This window comes from Artemia franciscana, chromosome 4, assembly GCF_032884065.1.
Source record: "Artemia franciscana chromosome 4, ASM3288406v1, whole genome shotgun sequence".
Taxonomy (NCBI): Eukaryota; Metazoa; Arthropoda; class Branchiopoda; order Anostraca; family Artemiidae; genus Artemia; species Artemia franciscana.
In genome coordinates, this window is record NC_088866.1 from 45480653 (window position 1) to 45498352 (window position 17700).

General features: G+C 36.2%; 1 protein-coding gene across 2 annotated transcripts in view; it reads right to left on the reverse strand.

Annotated features, from left to right (window-relative positions):
* The window catches only part of LOC136026487 (GMP synthase [glutamine-hydrolyzing]-like), a 130082-nt gene that overhangs the window by 19949 nt on the left and 92433 nt on the right, over nt 1-17700 (reverse strand). For both annotated transcript variants that reach the window (XM_065703104.1, XM_065703105.1), the window contains exons 11-12: nt 12469-12648; nt 2463-2589 (exon numbers count right to left, since the gene is read on the reverse strand). In XM_065703104.1, the coding sequence (XP_065559176.1) occupies nt 2479-2589; nt 12469-12648 (291 nt within the window). In that variant the 3' untranslated portion in view covers nt 2463-2478. The remainder of the gene's footprint in view (nt 1-2462; nt 2590-12468; nt 12649-17700) is intronic.

Here is a 17700-nt window from a genome sequence, read left to right on the forward strand (position 1 = left end):
GAAAGCAGAAAATAAAGGCAAATAGCATTTTTATCCTAATATTAAATTAAAAAAACAAGTCTTTTAACTGCTAGTAAGGACCGACATTAAAACTTAAATGAACAGAAATATTCCATATATGAAATGGATTTTTCCATATATGAATTCCATATATGAAATGGATCCATATTTGAATTTAAAAAAAGAGAATAGTTGTGGGAAAAGTCAAAGTCATGGCCAATTGTAGAAAAAAGCCAAGACAGATTGTCCAGCCCAGTCAAGGTTAATTTTACCCCTATGATGGCCGTTGTTACTGTCTCCCATTTATGCTCCGTGCAAACGTGTCCTTTCACAATGCCGAACTAGAGTCGTACCGGTTGGAGGTTCTCGCTGGGGAACAATCGCAGGTTGTTCTCCCATCCTCAACGCCTCGCTCTTTACGCTAAAGATTTTATTATTTTAAAAAGCAGAGTTGTGAGAAAGAGTCAAACTTTAGCGTAAGGAGCGGGGCATTGAGGAGGGGATAACCCCTTTCATATACGGAATAATTTATGTTCGTTTTACGTTTTAATGTTTCCTTACCTGCAGTAAAGAAAAACTTTTTTTTTTATTTCTGAACGTTTTTTAATTAATGTATGTTTTGATTTTGGCTCTCCGCACATGGATAATCAAAACGAATTTTGCATATTAATTTTTTTGGGCTAAATGGCTTTCTCTCAGTTTTGATCAGACTATTTTGACAAAACAAAGAATGAGGGTGGAGGCCTAGTTGCCCTCCAATTTTTGGTTACTTAAAAAGGCAGCTAGAACTTTTTTTTTACGAACGTTTTTATTAGTAATATATATACGTAACTTACGAATTAACTTACGTAACGAACTTCTATGTTTGAATATTTTTATTAACTTAAATAAGGGGTTCGTCCCCTCGTCAATACTTCGCTCTTTACACTAAAGCCTGAACTTAGTCCCAATTCTTTGAGAATGCCCCTGAATCACAAAGGCCGTAGAATAAATAGTTGAAATTAGTAAATCCCATTTTTCTTATTAAATAATGCTAGATAATCCTTCACCCCCTTCAAGGAAATTCTCTTCCCTCATGATAAATTCCTCGATGGAAAGATCCTCCCATGTATTCAAACACGAAAAAGTCCCTCTTAAAACGTCTGTACACTTCCCAATAGCCATTATAAAACACGCATCCGTCATCATCTTTTGGCAAAAATACAAAATTCCACATTTTTGTAGATGGGAGCTTGAAACTTCTATACTAGGGTTTTCTGATACACTGAATCTGATGGTATGATTTTTGTTAGGATTCTATGACTTTTAGAGGGTGTTTCCTCCTATTTTCTTAAATAAGGCAAATGTTCCCAGGCTCGTAACTTTTGATGGGCAAGACTAAACTTGATGAAACTTATATATTTAAAATCAGCATAAAAATACGATTCTTTTGAAGTAACTATTGTTATCAAAATTCCGTTTTTAGAGTTTCGATTACTATTGAGCCGGGTCGCTCCTAACTACAGTTCGTTACTACGAACTGTTTGATTATAATTAAACTTATTATGTTACCTCACAGCAGTAGATGGTACTGCCTGCTTTTCTTATATAAGTTTGAGCTTCTTTTCTTATCAGTTCCCATTCTCTATCTAATTATCAGTTTCTATCTATCCCAAAGGAACACTCATTCGTCATCAGATAGTTTGAAGACAAGCCTGGAGCATTGAATTCGACTAGGTCCTTTTTTGCAGTAACTAAACTGAGTTAATTCAGGTATCTATTATTAAGAGACTTTCAGTATATATATTTTTAAGCCTCTTTAATCCTAATCCTATACTGATAGGTTGATCAAACTATAAACAATTTAACAGAAGTCATAAAAGGTTCAGAAGGAGGAAAACATAAATCCATTAGACCAAATATTTGCGCCCTATACACCAGGGCATGCGGCTAAAAAATGCATCAACATATATATTGAAACCGACAAAAAAATCGCAAAATACATTCCAACCCCCTTTAAATTTTTGGGAATTGATTATTGCTCCATTGCTTGCATTGGTTTAAATAGGATATACTTATTGAAGGCACAGAACAAGTCTTCTATCAACCAAAGTTTCATTAAATTTTCTTTAAAAAAAAAACAAAAACAAAAAAAAAAACTATTATAAAAGTACTCAATCATGCTCACTACAAATCACAAACAAAATGACGTCTACAGTTGATGCATCACTATTGAACCAATGGGGAAATGCTCCCATTTTTGATTTCCATTTTTAAGGGCTAATTATTATTAAACAAAAATATTCAGGTGATAGGGCCAGGGAGTCTCTACATCCCAGTAAATTGGTACTCAGGCGAATATTATGAAAACAAATTGTTTTCCTTCAGTTGTGGGTACATATATCCCCAAACAGCAATATTATACACTAGGAACATACATAATAGCTTTTGATGCATAAAACTTGTATATATATGTATATTACCTGTACACCAACGCTTCTAATTGGAAGTACTGTCGCAGTTAGCTGATTTCTGGACGTAAAGTTGAGCAAGGTTCGTCGCTCTGGGCTCAGAAAGGCCATTGTCCACACGACCAATATGAGAGTGACGCTGAAAACAATGATATAAAATAAAATAGAATGATAAGACTTCCCAAGCCCATCGATAGCCAGAGCGAGTAAGGCAGGTAGAATAAATACCAAAAACAAAGGAAACCTTTTTTCTACAAAGGAGATGAAATTAATAAAGCAAGGAAACGAGGTCATTTCTTGTCTTAAGCTTGTGTCAATTGCTGTAGTAAGGTTCACAGAGATTGCACCCCTTAGCAAGCTTAAGTACTATTTATGGAGAGCATATTTTGCCCTGTCTTGATTCCTGTATAAAACAACTAGAAAAGACTTACTTTCCTTTATTACTTTCCTTTTCTTTATAAACTAAAGATGACCATTCCTTTATTAGTTTACTCATTAATAGTTATAGGACCATTAAGAGGTTGAGAGAGACTATTTTTGTAATATTCTCTTCATCTATTTATTTATCGATTAACCAACAAATGATTACTGTCATTATTACCGACAGTTCAGAGGCTATTCCGTAATATTCAGTCTCTTTCTGGCATTTAAACTGTAAACAACTATTCTGGGTAAATTTTGAAGTAATAATCCCAATTCAGTCATTGACCAGTTCCAAGCTTTATAATCTGGATTATTTTTGCTTCACTATTATGTCAAGACCCATGAAATTCACATGCCCAGAGTGCAGACTTCGTGCTGCAAGTGGAACGGTGCAGTGCAGTCGGTGTCAGCAGTGGTTTCATCCTAAGTGCGCAGGTATTTCTATTGAGGAGAGAAAACAATGTGGTGAGTGGTTATCTTTAAACTCCCAGTTCACCGGTTCTCTGAATGATGATCCTGAACCACCTTTAACACCACTTTCTCTACCCCCTGGCTCTAAACCCCGCTGTACACCCAAGTCTGTCACAGAATCAATAGCCCCAAAATCAGTTTAAAACAAGAGCTAAGAGCTCATACGGCACTTCTGACGAGGCGAGAAGAGCTAAGAGCCAAGAGATCTATGGTATGAGCTCTAACAAAATTCTATGAATCAATAGATTTATTTAAAAAGGAAAATAAGAGGCTTAATTGCCGGTCAGGATTTAAAATAAGAGCTCTGAGTCACGATGTCCTTCTAAATATCAAAATTCATTAAGATCCGATCACCCACTCGTAAGTTATAAATACCTGATTTTTCTAATTTTTCCTCTCCCTTTAGCCCCCCAGATGGTCGAATCTGGTAAAACGACTTTATCAAATCAAATTGTGCAGCTCCCTGACACGCCTACCAATTTTCATCGTCTTAGCACGTCCAGAAGCACAAAACTCGCCAAATCACTGAACCCCTCCCCCCAAACTCCCCCAAAGAGAGCGAATCCAGTACGATTCTGTCAATCACGTATCAAGGACATTTGTTTATTCTATCCACCAAGCTTCATCCCGATTCCTCCACTCTAAGTGTTTTTCCAAGATTTCCCCCTCCAACTCCCCCCAATGTCAAAAGATGTGGTTGGGATTTGAAATAAGACCTCTGAGACATGAATTCCCTCTAAAAAATCAAATTTCGTTAAGATCTGATCATCTATTCGTAAGATAAAAATACCCCAATTTTCACGTTTTCCAAGAACTCCGGTTTCCCCCTCCAACTCCCCCCAATGTCAAAGGATCTGGTCGGAATTTAAAATTAGAACTTTAAAGCACAAGATCCTTCTAAATATCGAATTTCATTAGGATCTGGTCACCCTTTGGTAAGTTACAAATACCTCAATTTTCAAAATTACCCCCCCCCCCCAATTCCACCAAAGAGAGCAGATCCGGTCCGGTTATATCAGTCACGTATCTTAGACAGGTTTATATTCTTCCCATCCAGTTTCATCCTGATATCACCACTTTAAGTATTTTCTAAGATTTCTGGTCCCCCCAACTGCCCACCCCCCAAATACGCTTGATCCAGTTGAGATTTAAAATAAGAGATCTGAGTTACGAGGTCCTTCTAAATATGAAGTTTCATGAAGATCCGACCACTCCTTCGCAAGTTAAAAATACGTAAATTTTTCTTATTTTTCATCCGGTTGAGATTTAAAATAAGAGATCTGAGTTACGAGGTCCTTCTAAATATGAAGTTTCATGAAGATCCGATCACTCCTTCGCAAGTTAAAAATACGTCAATTTTTCTTATTTTTCAGAATTAACCCCCCTCCCAATAGAGTGGATCCGTTCCAATTATATAAATCACGTATGTCAGACTTCTGTTTATTTTTCCCACCAAGTTTCATCCCAATCCCTCCAATCTAAGCGTTTTCCATGATTTTAGGTTCCCCCACCCTAAACTTCTCCCAATGTCACCAGATCCGGTCAGGATTTAAAATAAGAACTTTGAGACACAATATCCTTCTAAATATCAAATTTCATTGAGATCCGATCACCCGTTCGTAAGTTAAAAATACCTCGTTTTTTTCTAATTTTTCAGAATTAACCCCTCCGCCAACTACCCCAAAAAGAGCGGATCCGTTCCGGTTATGTCAATCATGTATTTAGGACTCGTGATTATTTTTCCCACCAAGTTTCATCCCGATCCCTCCACTCTAAGTGTTTTCCAAGTTTTAGGTTTCCCCCTCCCAACTCCCCCCCCCCAATGTCACCAGATACGGTCGGGTTTAAAATAAGAGCTCTGAGCCACGATATCCTTCTAAATATCAAATTTCATTGAGATCCGATCACCCGTTCGTAAGTTAAAAATACCTCATTTTTTCTAATTTTTCAGAAATAACCCCCCCAACTACCCCAAAGAGAGCGGATCCGTTCCGTTTATGTCAATCATCTATCTAGGACTTGTGTTTATTTTTCCCACCAAGTTTCATCCCGATCCCTCCACTCTAAGTGTTTTCCAAGTTTTAGGTTCCCCCTCCCAACTCCCCCCCCAATGTCAACAGATCCGGTCGGGATTTAAAATAAGAGCTCTAAGACACGATATCCTTCTAAAGATCAAATTTCATTGAGGATCCGATCACCCGTTCGTAAGTTGAAAATACCTCAATTTTTCTAATTTTTCAGAATTACACCCCCCCCCCAACTACCCCAAAGAGAGCGGATCCGTTCCGATTATGTCAATCATGTATCTGGGACTTGTGCTTATTTTTCCCATCAAGTTTTATTCCGATCCCTCCACTCTAAGTGTTTTCGAAGATTTTAGGTTTTCCCCCCTCCAACTCCCCCCAATGCCATCAGATCCGGTCGGGATTTAAAATAAGAGCTCTGAGACACAATATCATTCAAAACATCAAATTTCATTAAGATCCCATCACCCGCTCACAAGTTAAAAATACTTAATTTTTTCTATTTTTTCCGAATTAACCGGTCCCCCACTCCCCCCCCCAGATGGTCAAATCGGGAAAATGACTATTTCTAATTTAATCTGGTCCTGTCCCTGATACGCTTGCGAAATTTCATCGTCCTAGCTTACCTGGAAGTGCCTAAAGTAGCAAAACCAGGATCGACAGACCGACAGAATTTGCGATTGCTATATGTCACTTGGTTAATACCAAGTGCCATAAAAACCAAGCTTTTCAAGTCCCCCCTTGTGTTGACTGTGGTAAATTTATCAAACAACTACCTGATCTCCAAGTTAAATACACCTCATAGTTAGAGAAGAATTCAAACCATGAAGCAGCCATAGAAGATTTGAAAAAACAAGTTGACGTATTTCTTCATGACCAAAAAAAGGGTAACGACATACTCCATGAACGTGATCTGGAACTTAAGAAACTAAGTGAGGATATCAACTCTCATAATTCCCATCGCATTGTTATAGAAGATGAACTTTTAACTTTACAAAACAATCAAGTGACCCAAAAATCACCAAATTACAAGAGGAGTTAAAAAAAAGGAAGCAATTACTTGCTTCTACTATCAATGATAAGTAACTCCAGCGATAATTGCAAAATATCTCAAGAGAGTTAGAGCTTGTAGTATGGATACAGATGAAGTACTGGAGTTCGTGAATGATTTAGTGACTTCCGGTTTGTTACATAAATTATCTGGTGATTATGAAAAAAATGGTGTAAAGATTAGCAAGGTTATTGACAATTCATTACCAGACGAAGATTCAGTTATTATTTTTGAGAAAATTATGAAAGAAAAGCATCAAAGGAAAGTTAATGTAAAAATAAGCAGAAAAGAAAATGTGACCTGTAATCACTTTAATCGTGGTTTCTGCAAGTTTCGCAAGCAATGCAAGTTTTTACATATTTGTCGTCATTTTATTTTGGGAGTTTGTGGAACCGTATATTTTGGGAACCGTATTGATATAATTGCGGTTACTGAAGTCCAGGCTCAAAATCCAGATCTCCTTAAAATGATTGGTTTTTAAGAGTTTATAAAGCTATGCCTGATTGACCACCCACTGGGGAAAAAAGGAGGAGGAGTACTGATTTTCGCAAAGAATGCCTATCTCCTACCCTTATCCATATGTCAGGACAAGGTGATAGCGATGAAATCATTTGGATATCTACTAAGCCCAAATGCCTGCCTCGGCCTTACACTAATTTAATCGTTTGCTCATTTTATTATTCAGCCGGACAGAATGCTTATTATCGTCGTACTTCTCATGATAGGCTACAAGCAAGTCTTGACTTTGTGACGACAAAGTACTCAAATACCGGCCTATTTATAGCAGGAGACGCTAACGTACTAAGTCTTAATTATCTGTGCAAAGATCAGAAGCTTAAGCAAAATGTTGATTTCCCTACTACAAAAGGTGGAACCAGTTAGGATGTTATTTGTACCAACCTTAAAACCATTTACAATACTACAACCAACACCCCCCCACTCGGAGGCAGCTACCATTTCATGCTACAATTGTAACCACTGCTAGTTTAAAAAAAAAAATTACTCAATCTCTGATTTTTCGCACCGACCAATAACAAGTCAAGGTCTTTTTGATTTTAGATTACGTCAGAAAGTTGGTATGATATTGTGTCGCGTTTAAATCTTAATTCAAAGGTTAGTTTGTTTCAAACTAAATTAATGACACATTACCAAAAATGTTCACCAGAGGTTACCAAGACGGTATGTTTCTCTGATAAACCCTACATTAATGAAAAAATGAAAGGAGTAATCCATTTGAAACTAGAACTTTTTCGGCTTGGAAAGGAAGATGATGTCTTAACCCTCCGTAAACAAATAAAGAGAGAAATACGTTTTGCTGCTTCTCGTTATGGCAAGAATAAATTAAATTGCTTAAAACAGAGCACCTCAGCAATAGTAGGATTCCCTGATGAACTATCAACACCCCATGTTAGTATTTTTAGTGATTTAAGTAATTCCGGATGTTACCCGTCGTGCTGGAAGCTGGACTATATTACTCCTATCCAAAAGAAGGGAGGCCTGAATAATTTTACTGGAGTACAACCAATCACCTTAACTCCAGTTTTCCCAAAAATATACGAAGGTTTCTTAGCTAATTGGTTAAAGGCAGAGATTCTTGAACTTATTGATTTACAACAGTATAGAAACCTGAAGCAGACATCTACTTCACACAACCTTGTTAGTCTTCTTGTCACCGTTCTTAAAAACCTTGAAAACCCTGATATTTGGTTGAATCTTTTATTAATTGATCTCCAGAAAGCGTTCGAACCAATTGACCACAATGTCCTTGTAAATAAACTGCTGACTGAGTTTCAAGTGAGTCCCTTTCTAGTTAAAATTGTTGCCTGTTTTTAACAAATCGTTCTTAAGTGCTTAAATATAGAAATGTTTATTCGATCCCCTTCCTATCTTTTTTGGGGTCCCCCAGGGAGCCCTGACGGGTTCCATTTTATTTCTTATAATGGTTAATAGCCTCACGACTGACCACACAGAGCGATGGAAGTATGTGGACAACCTGTCTGCACTTTGAGGTTTGTCGACGAAATATTAAAAGCTCAATTGTGACATTACTTGACGATGTCACACAGGAGGCTTCTTAGTCGAAAATGAAAATTAACACTAATAAACCATCAATTATGACAGCTAATTTTTAAATCACCCCCTAATTTCACAAACCCCATTCCTCCCGAAATCTCTGTCACATGCATTTAACTACTTGGGGTGAGAATATGCTGATTTGAAGTCGGATGCCCATGTTCAAAATATCCTAAGCAAGTTTCCTCTTCGGTTTTTCTTCTAAAACTTTTGTTAAAATTTTCTAGCCCTCTAAGGATCTTCTCCAACTTTATTGTTCTTTTATTCGGCCAATACTGGAGTTTCCTTGTCCAGTGTGGCATTTCGGTCTTTCTCCAGAGCATCATTATAGGATTGAAAATGTCCAAAAACGAGCACTTAGAACAATAAATGATGAAGTAAATGTTCCATATCATTATCTACTTGGTAAGTTCAAGCTCACCACGTTGGCCGAGAGAAGTAACCTCTTATGCCTTCGTTTCGGTACCAAGACCCTGTCTGTTACTCGATTACGTTCCATCATCCCTGAACTATACCTTCCCACCCGCAGCAGACCGTGCCGTATAAAATCCCAAAAAGTCCCCAAACTGAGTTATACAATAGCCAGGAAAATTAGTCATTAATTTTATTGTCATCTATTTATTTTTTATTTTTGACTTTTTAACTAATTGTTTACTCTTTTTTTTGCATTTTGTACATTGAATTATGTTTGATGTGAAAGTCAGGTTCTTCCGATGATATTACGTTCAAATAACTTTCTAATGGGAGAATTCTCTATGAGACGGAAAGGATCACATGATGAACTTTCCAGGGAAATTTGACACGCGAGGGATTTGCCAAAATCCCTATGCGAAAATATTAATTTGTCTCGCTTAGAATCTGGTGACTCAATTTATATAGGGAAATGATCCTGGGCATTAGTTCTAGGGATGTTTTCAGTGGAGTTGGAATTGTTTAGGGGACTTCCTGCAGGATAAGTGTTTCATAGGGGAATTTTTTAAGGGAGAAACTTTGAGGTAGAGAGGGATTTCCGGGAGAAGTCTCAACGGAGGGTGGAGTTCTAGCATGATTGAAAAATTGAAAACAATTTATATTAAAGACAATCTTTTCAAATGAAAGCAGGCTAAGAAGAATCTTCTAGGCCAATTGCGCGCAAGAAATTTTCCGAGGGGATTTTCAGTGAATGGAATTGTCTGTGAGGAATTTTTTGGGGGGCGAGATCTTACGCAGGAGAAACTCTTCATGGGTGAATTTTCCGTGGGGGGATTGTCCATGAAGGGGGGGGGGGTGGATTTTCTGGCATTCCTTGAAAACTATGTGAAGTCAAATGAAAAAACTTTTTTTTCTACTGGAATTAAGGAGCAATATTAAGATTTAAAACGGATATTCCGTATTTGAGGGGGGTGGGGTAGCCCTCCTTCCATACTTTGCTCTTTGCTGTAAAGTTCGAGTTTCTGCTCCAATTCAACAAGAGCGACTCCTGAAACAAATGGGCCAGTTAGTTAGAATTAATTCGAAAAAACTTTTTCACAAAATAAGTGAAAACATTTAAACGTGTTTTGTTTTCATTAAAGTACAATATATGTTCTGGTCATCAGAAGACAAGAGGGGCATCAGCTCTACTCATCTTAGTTTCTGTTCGTTTTGAGTTTGACTTGATGAATTATCAAGTTATATATTAAGTCAATAAATAATCATTGAACTTATTTGACTTCTAATCAATGAATTCTATAAGTCTTTTCTAAATAAAGAAAGACCTGCAATTTCGTCATCTGGAAATTCGTCATTTGGAAATCGTCATCTGCATTTCGTCATCTCGTACGTCATTCGTCATCTGCATTTCGTCATTTGGAAAGTCGGCAGTAAAGTCTGTCATTCCTTCATTTCCAGGTTTGGAACGACTGTTAAGAAGAGGGAGCGGTCCTTATAATGGTTTTATATCTACTAAAGAGAAAACTAATAAAGGAAAGGAAAATAAATCTTTTCTGGTCATTTTATATATGAATTAAGACTAGGCGAACCCTACTCTCCGTTGGTTCTGTATAAGCTTCCAAAGATGTAAAATCTTTATGAACCTTACAACACGAACTTATGGAAACCAAGTCATGGAATTTTACTAGTAATTTTCATATTTAGACCAGCAGGTATACAGGATTTTAATATGAACGAACCCAACGTCTTAGTATATTTAAAATATATAAAAAATTATAAGAATTCTTGAAAAACGAAGGGGTATTTGTCGAAAGATCCCATAAAGTATAAGAGGCTATCATCTGATCTTTTCTACTATCAAATAAACCAATATATCTGATATTAAAAAAAAGACGCATTCTAGGCTATTTTTATAATGCCCCTCGATTCCTGGTAATTATTTACTTTTTTTATTTTTATATAATTGTCATACGTTCTCTTGAAGGAGCTAAGAGAAGATAGTTTTGGAATAGCCTCTTCTGGGTTCCATTAGAGGTCCCACCTCTAATGGTGATTGCACGCAAAGCAAAAGTAAGTCAAACAAAGCTCTATTTAAGGTACTGGTGGAGGTATCACCGTTGTTGGCAGTTCTGACGCGCAGCACTATGATGAGTGGATCTCATTATCTAAGCTTTGCCATATATAAGCTTTGATAGCTCCAGCAAAGGAGGGTAGTGCATATATTTGTAGGCTATTGACATATAAGCCAATCTAGTGACGATTATGATTGCTCAATTTCGGATTCATATGAGAGAAGCCATCTGGGTTTAGGACAAAAAAAGGGGCAAGCTTATACAATCAGAAGCAAGGTGCCAATAAAGGAATGGATTATCTAGGAAAAGGCTTTTTGTGTTGAAGAATAGCCAAAAACTTCTAAGAACAGGATTATCTTAATCCACTACAAATTTCAGCCAATATGAGAGATTCACTCTTAGAAGACGAAGCGTTGACACTTATTATTGACTCTCCATTAAAATTAAACGAAATTAAAGTTTTCTTATAAATCTTTAGTCAATATTTTAATCTAATTAGCATTTTTAACAAGTTATGTTTCACAGCTCTGGCTTTGCAAATCAGCAGCTGTTTGTTACGCACTTTAGCGTCTTCTTCTCAAAATATTTCAAGGGAAGGCGTCTTCCAGCGCTCCCTATAGGAATCCCTCCCCTTACCTTTCGCCTCCCTCTTCATTTTTCTATATCATGCATTAATCCTGAAACTTGAATGTTTTCTAAGCAAAGAAAAAAAAACAAAAAAAACAAGAGCTTCATGAAGATCAAAATTGTAAAGAAAAAAGTTTTTGAATACAAATAGGAACAGAATATTCCCTGGTATGATTTGAAAAACAGTCAAAATTAAATAAAAATAAAACAAGTTTTCCCACCAAACGTAAGAAGAATACAGTTAAAACGAACAGAACTTATCCGAATATGGGGGGGGGGTGCCTTCCTCAACCCTCGCTCTTTACGCCAAACTTGGACTTCTTTTTATAATTCTTTAAGAAAGAGTCCTCAAACACAAGGACCGTTGAACTTGTATGAGAAGGTATATATAAAGAACTTTAAGACTTTAGCGGAAAAAGTGAGGGTGGACCAAGAGACAGCCCCCCTCATATACGGAATAATTTATGTTTAATTTTTTTGTTGCTCTTTACTTTCAATGGAAAAAACATGTCTAATTAAAAGTCAAAACAAAAAATTACGATGCTTTGGAGAGGAGGTCGCACCATCTTTAGACCCCGGACAAGCGCAATAGGAATTAATTCACGCTGTCCTTTATACATAAGACTATTCGGAAATAAATATGATTTATTGCACTAATTCTACCCATATCTATATTCTACCATTAATGTTTTAAGTAAATAACAAATTTTATCTCTAATATACCCCTATTATCGCCAATGTATATGACATCCTTCACATAAAACTGATGCATTGACGTGCGTATTTTACCTTAACATATAAAAAAAATAATGAAAAACCATATATCAAGTGAAAATTATGACAAAAATAAGACATTAAAATATCACCTTTTGCACCATGATGGCATATTCCGTAATCAATTTCGCCATAAGTTGAGTTTCTACAAAGTCTCTTTCGATGTAGGGATCCTCCGCACAGATAACTCTGATAGCTAAACCTGGACCTGGAAACGGATGACGCATCACATATTCTTCAGCAAGCCCTAGATCTTTTCCCAGAAGTCTTACCTATAAAAAATAAATAACTGTCAGGTAGAAGAAAACTCAACTTGTTGATATTTTCCAACACTCAGTCTCTGGAAAATAGAATACAGCCTTTATGGAAGTACGACTGCTTTTTCTATTTACAACTCAGTTCAGAACCAAGGTGTATGAGGCTAACATAACTGCGCACGCTCCCCCCTCAAAATCAGTTAAAAGCTTCACTCTCCGTACTTCCCATGAAGTTCCAACTTCCTTTCTTGGCCCCCTCCCACCACGTTTGTGGGTGACCGTTTTCCATTCAGCCCAAAGGACAAAAAGCACAATCTTTGGTAATCTACCATCTTTCATTCGTAAAACTTGGGACTGTTATCCAAGCCAATCTTTCATTATAGCCATAGAAAATGGGGCCAAACCAAGATCTTCGTAGAGCTTGTTAGTTTATGTACGAAAAGCCAAATGACCACCTACAACTATCCTGAGAGAATTCCTCCTGAAAAATTTAGAATACCTTCCTCAGCCTTTCATATCACCATGCTTCAGAACCATACTTGACCATCGTCATTACCATGGCTTCCGAAGTTCTAATCTTTGTTCGTACCTTATCTCCTTCTCTTCCAAATTATTTTTTATTAAAAAATAACCCTAAATTTTGGCTCATGGTAAATATCCACAATGTTTACTAATAATACTGTCCAGGTAAGTGGAGATATCCACTTGATCAATTTTCGCGTTAACAAACGCCCTCTCTTCAACCATATTTATTACTAGTCTAATTGGTTTAGTATCCTTAACATTAACTTTCAAACCTACTTAATCATTATTTGTTTTTATATTGTTTTCAAGACAATTATCACACGCAGCTTGCCTTGTATGTGACACACAAGTTAATACAAAATGAAAATTAAATGCAGCAACGATTTTCAGAGAACTGAGTTATAATATATTAAGAGAATACATTATAAATTTTATATAATTCTATTTTATATATATTATATACATTTTATATATTTAATATATTATATATGTTTTTATATATCATATATTTCATCTTATTCAACAACAGAGGATGCCACAAGTAACATTTAGAGACTGAACTCAGTCGTGGATCAAGGTTTGACTTTGAATCTTCAATCTGATTGGTCAAAAGTTAATTAAATCTAGACCTAATTCGTCGGATGTCCGACAAAGGTATAACTTCGAGACTCAATAAAAGACAACACAAGAACACTTGTTTAATGTGAGCGAATATTCAGTCATCTTCTGCATAATATAAAAAAAAAACAAGTTTTTTCAACTAAAAGTAAGGAGCAAGGTTAGAATTTGAAACGAACATAAATTATTACGTATATGAGGGGGGTTACTCCTCCACAACACCTCGCTCTTTAAACTAGAGTTTTTCAGTATTTAAAAAAAGCTTCTTATTGGTCTAATTAAATCGAACAGTGTTTCAGGTGTCGTTTTTAAAGAATTGGGACAGAATTCAAACTTCAGCGTAAAGAGCGAGGTATTGTGGAGGAGTAACACCCCTAATTTAAGCAATAGTTTTGTTCGTTTTAAGTTTTAATGTTGCTCCTTAATTACAGTTGAAAAACTTCTCTTTTTTTCTTTATTTATTTTCTGATCTTTTTTTATATAATGCCAGGAAATCTGGCTATTCCTCCACGGAAAAATCCCTCCTCCCAAAGGATTTATTCTCTAGACAATTCAATCCTGGTGAAAATTTACCCCTGACACTTACCCTTAATATCTCCACCAGTAAAATTGAGTCGGCAATGAGAAAGTAAGGCATAAGAAGAATTTCGTATAGGAAATTTTCGTATAGCAAATTCCCTCGGAGTAAAATTTCCCATAAAAACTCACATCCTGGAAACTTCCCTCCCATGGAAAATCCCAAAAGTAGAAATACCCCCCCCCCCAAAATGTATACATACTTCCCAATAGCAAATACTATACGTAAACAGTGGGCAAGTTTTTTAACTTAAAGACCTTTCCCCAGGGGCTGTGGGGGGTCATGGTGTCTCCAAAGGATTGTTATTCGGCCTTTCAAATATGCTGAACAATACGGCTATCTCAAAATTTCTATTGGATGGTTTTGAGAAAAAGGGGCATAGGAGGGGGCTCAGTTGCCCTCTAGCTTTTTTGGTCGAAAAAGGGCACTAGAATTTTAAATCTGTTGAAAAGAGCCCTCTCACAATATCATAAGAGCACTGGGTCAACATGATCTCCCCTGGAAAAAAAAACAAACAAATAAACACACATCTGTGATCTTTCTTCTGGCAAAAAAGACAAAATTCCATATTTTTTTCAGATAAGCGCTAGAAAACTCCACAGAATAGTTCTCTGATACGCTGAATCTGATGGTGTAATTTTCATTAAGATTCTATGACTTTTATGGGGTGTTTTCCCCTTTTTTCGAAAATAAGGGATATTTTCTCAGGCTCGTAACATTTGATGAGTAAGACTAAACTTAATTAAACTTAGATATTTGAAATCAAACAGTTCGTGGTAACGAACTGTAGTAAGAAGCAACCCGGCTCAATAGTAAACGAAACTCTAAAAACCGGAATTTTGATGCTAAAAGATACATCAAAAGAATGGAATTTTCATGCTGATTCTAAATACATAAGTTTCATTAAATTTAGTCTTTGTCATCAAAAGTTACGAGCCTGAGAAAATTTGCCTTATTTTGGAAAATAGGGAGAAACATCACCTAAAAGTCATAGAATCTTAACGAAAATCCCACCATCGGATTCGGCGTATCAGGGAACCCTGTAGCAAAAATTTCAAGCTCCTATCTACAAAAATATGGAATTTCGCAGTTTTTGCCAGAAGACAAATCACGGGTGCGTGTTTATTTGTTTGTTTGTTGTTTTTTTTTTTGTTTTTTTTTTCCAGGGGTCATCGTATCGACCAAGTGGTCCTAGAGTGTCGCAAGAGGGCTCATTCTAACGGAAATGAAAAGTTCTAGTGCCATTTTTAAGTGACCAAAAAAATTGGAGGGCACCTAGGCCCCCTCCCACGCTCATTTTTTCCCAAAATCAACGGATTAAAATTTTGAGATAGCCATTTTGTTCCGCATAGTCGAAAATCATAATAACTATGTCTTTGGGAGACATAGTTGGGAGACATGACTTACTCCCCCACAATCCCTGGGGGAGGGGCTGCAAGTTACAAACTTTGACCAGTGTTTACATATAGTAATGGTTATTGGGAAGTGTACAGACGTTTTCAGGAGGATTTGTTTGGTTTGGAGGTGGGTTTGAGGGGAGGGGGCTATGTGGGAGGATCTTTCCTTGGAGGAATATGTTATGGGGGAAGAAAAATTCAACGAAAAGGGCGCAGGATTTTCTACCATTACTATAAAAAAACAATGAAAAAATAAACATGAAAACGTTTTTTCAATTGAAAGTAAGGAGTAGCATTGAAACTTAAAACGAACAGAGATTATTACGCATATGAGGGGTTCTAAAAATACTCTAGCATAAAGAGCGAGGTATTTAGGAGGAGATAAATACCTCGCTCTTTATGCTAAAGTATTTTTAGTAATTTCAACTATTTATTCTGCGGCCTTGTTGATTCAAGGATCATTCTTAAAGAATTGGGACCAAACTTACGATTTAGTGTAAAGAGCGAGGCATTAACGAGGGTACAAAACCCCTCGTATACATAATAAAAATATAAGAATATAAACGTTTGTTACGTAAGTTAATTCTTAAGTTACGCATATTTTTTACTAATAAAAACGTTCGTTAAAAATTAAAAGTTCTGGTTGCCTTTTTAAGTAACCGAAAAATTAGAGGGCAACTAGGCCTCCTTCCCCACCCCTTATTTCTCAAAATCGTCTGATTAAAACTAAGAGAAAGCCATTTAGCCAAAAAAAATAATTAATATACAAATTTCATTTTAATAATTTATGTGCGGAGAGCCAAAATCAAACATGCATTAATTCAAAAACGTTCAGAAATTAAATATAAAAAAAACTAGTTTTTTAACTGAAAGTAAGGAGCGACATTAAAACTTAAACCGAACAGAAATTACTCCGTATATGAAATGGGTTGTCCCCTCCGCAATCCCTCGCTCTTTACGCTAAAGTTTGACTCTTTGCCACAATTCTACTTTTTAAAACAATTAAACGCTTTAGCGTAAAGAGCGAGGGATTGTGGAGGGGACAACCCATTTCATATACGGAGTAATTTCTGTTCCTTTTAAGTTTTAATGTCGCTCCTTACTTTCAGTTAAAAAAAACTAGTTTTTTTATATTTAATCATAATAAGACTCCGATTCTTTTGATATATCTATTGATATCAAAATTCCGTTACTATTGAGCCGGGTTGCTCCTTACTAACAGTTCGTTACCACAAACTGTTTGATGTTACAGTTGGTGTTGAAAAAAAATTCTCCAAGTTCACATTTTTAATTTTTCTTTGTTTTATATATAATACAAGTCTCTTTACAAACGAGTAAAAAATATATAAGTATATAATAGTAATATAATTTTTTTTTGCCTGATTATACAAAAAAGGAAAGAGGAATGATAGAAAAGAAAAGAAGAACAGTTCAACCCAAAAACGAATAAAATTGACAATTAACACACTTTGATTAGCTATAACGTTAAAAAAATAACACAACTTTTCAAATGCCTCTTTTAAGCGTATCAATCTGAAAATGACACATTAGGCCCCCATATTTTGTTATTTTAAAAACAAACGTGTCTTTCTCGGAGTAGATATTTAAGCAGAAAATTAGAATTTCGGAATAAACAGATTCGAATTTTATACTGTTGGTTCCGGTCAACCAGTCCCAACGGCTCTATCCCAAGAGGCAGAGCAAGAACCAGTCCCAAGAGGCAGAGCAACGGCTCCGTAAAGCTTAGCGAGAGTTTTCTTGTTCAGGAGTCAGAAACACGAGCTTGTCGCAACCTAACCGAATAATCTTGATAGGCTTTTCAATTACCAATAAGCAACAGCTCAATTAGAGCCTTATGGTATTTGATCCCCACAGCATTCTTTCGTTTTCTTAATTGAAAACGTCATTTCGTCCCAGCCAGGACAAAAGGATATAGGATATTCATAATTT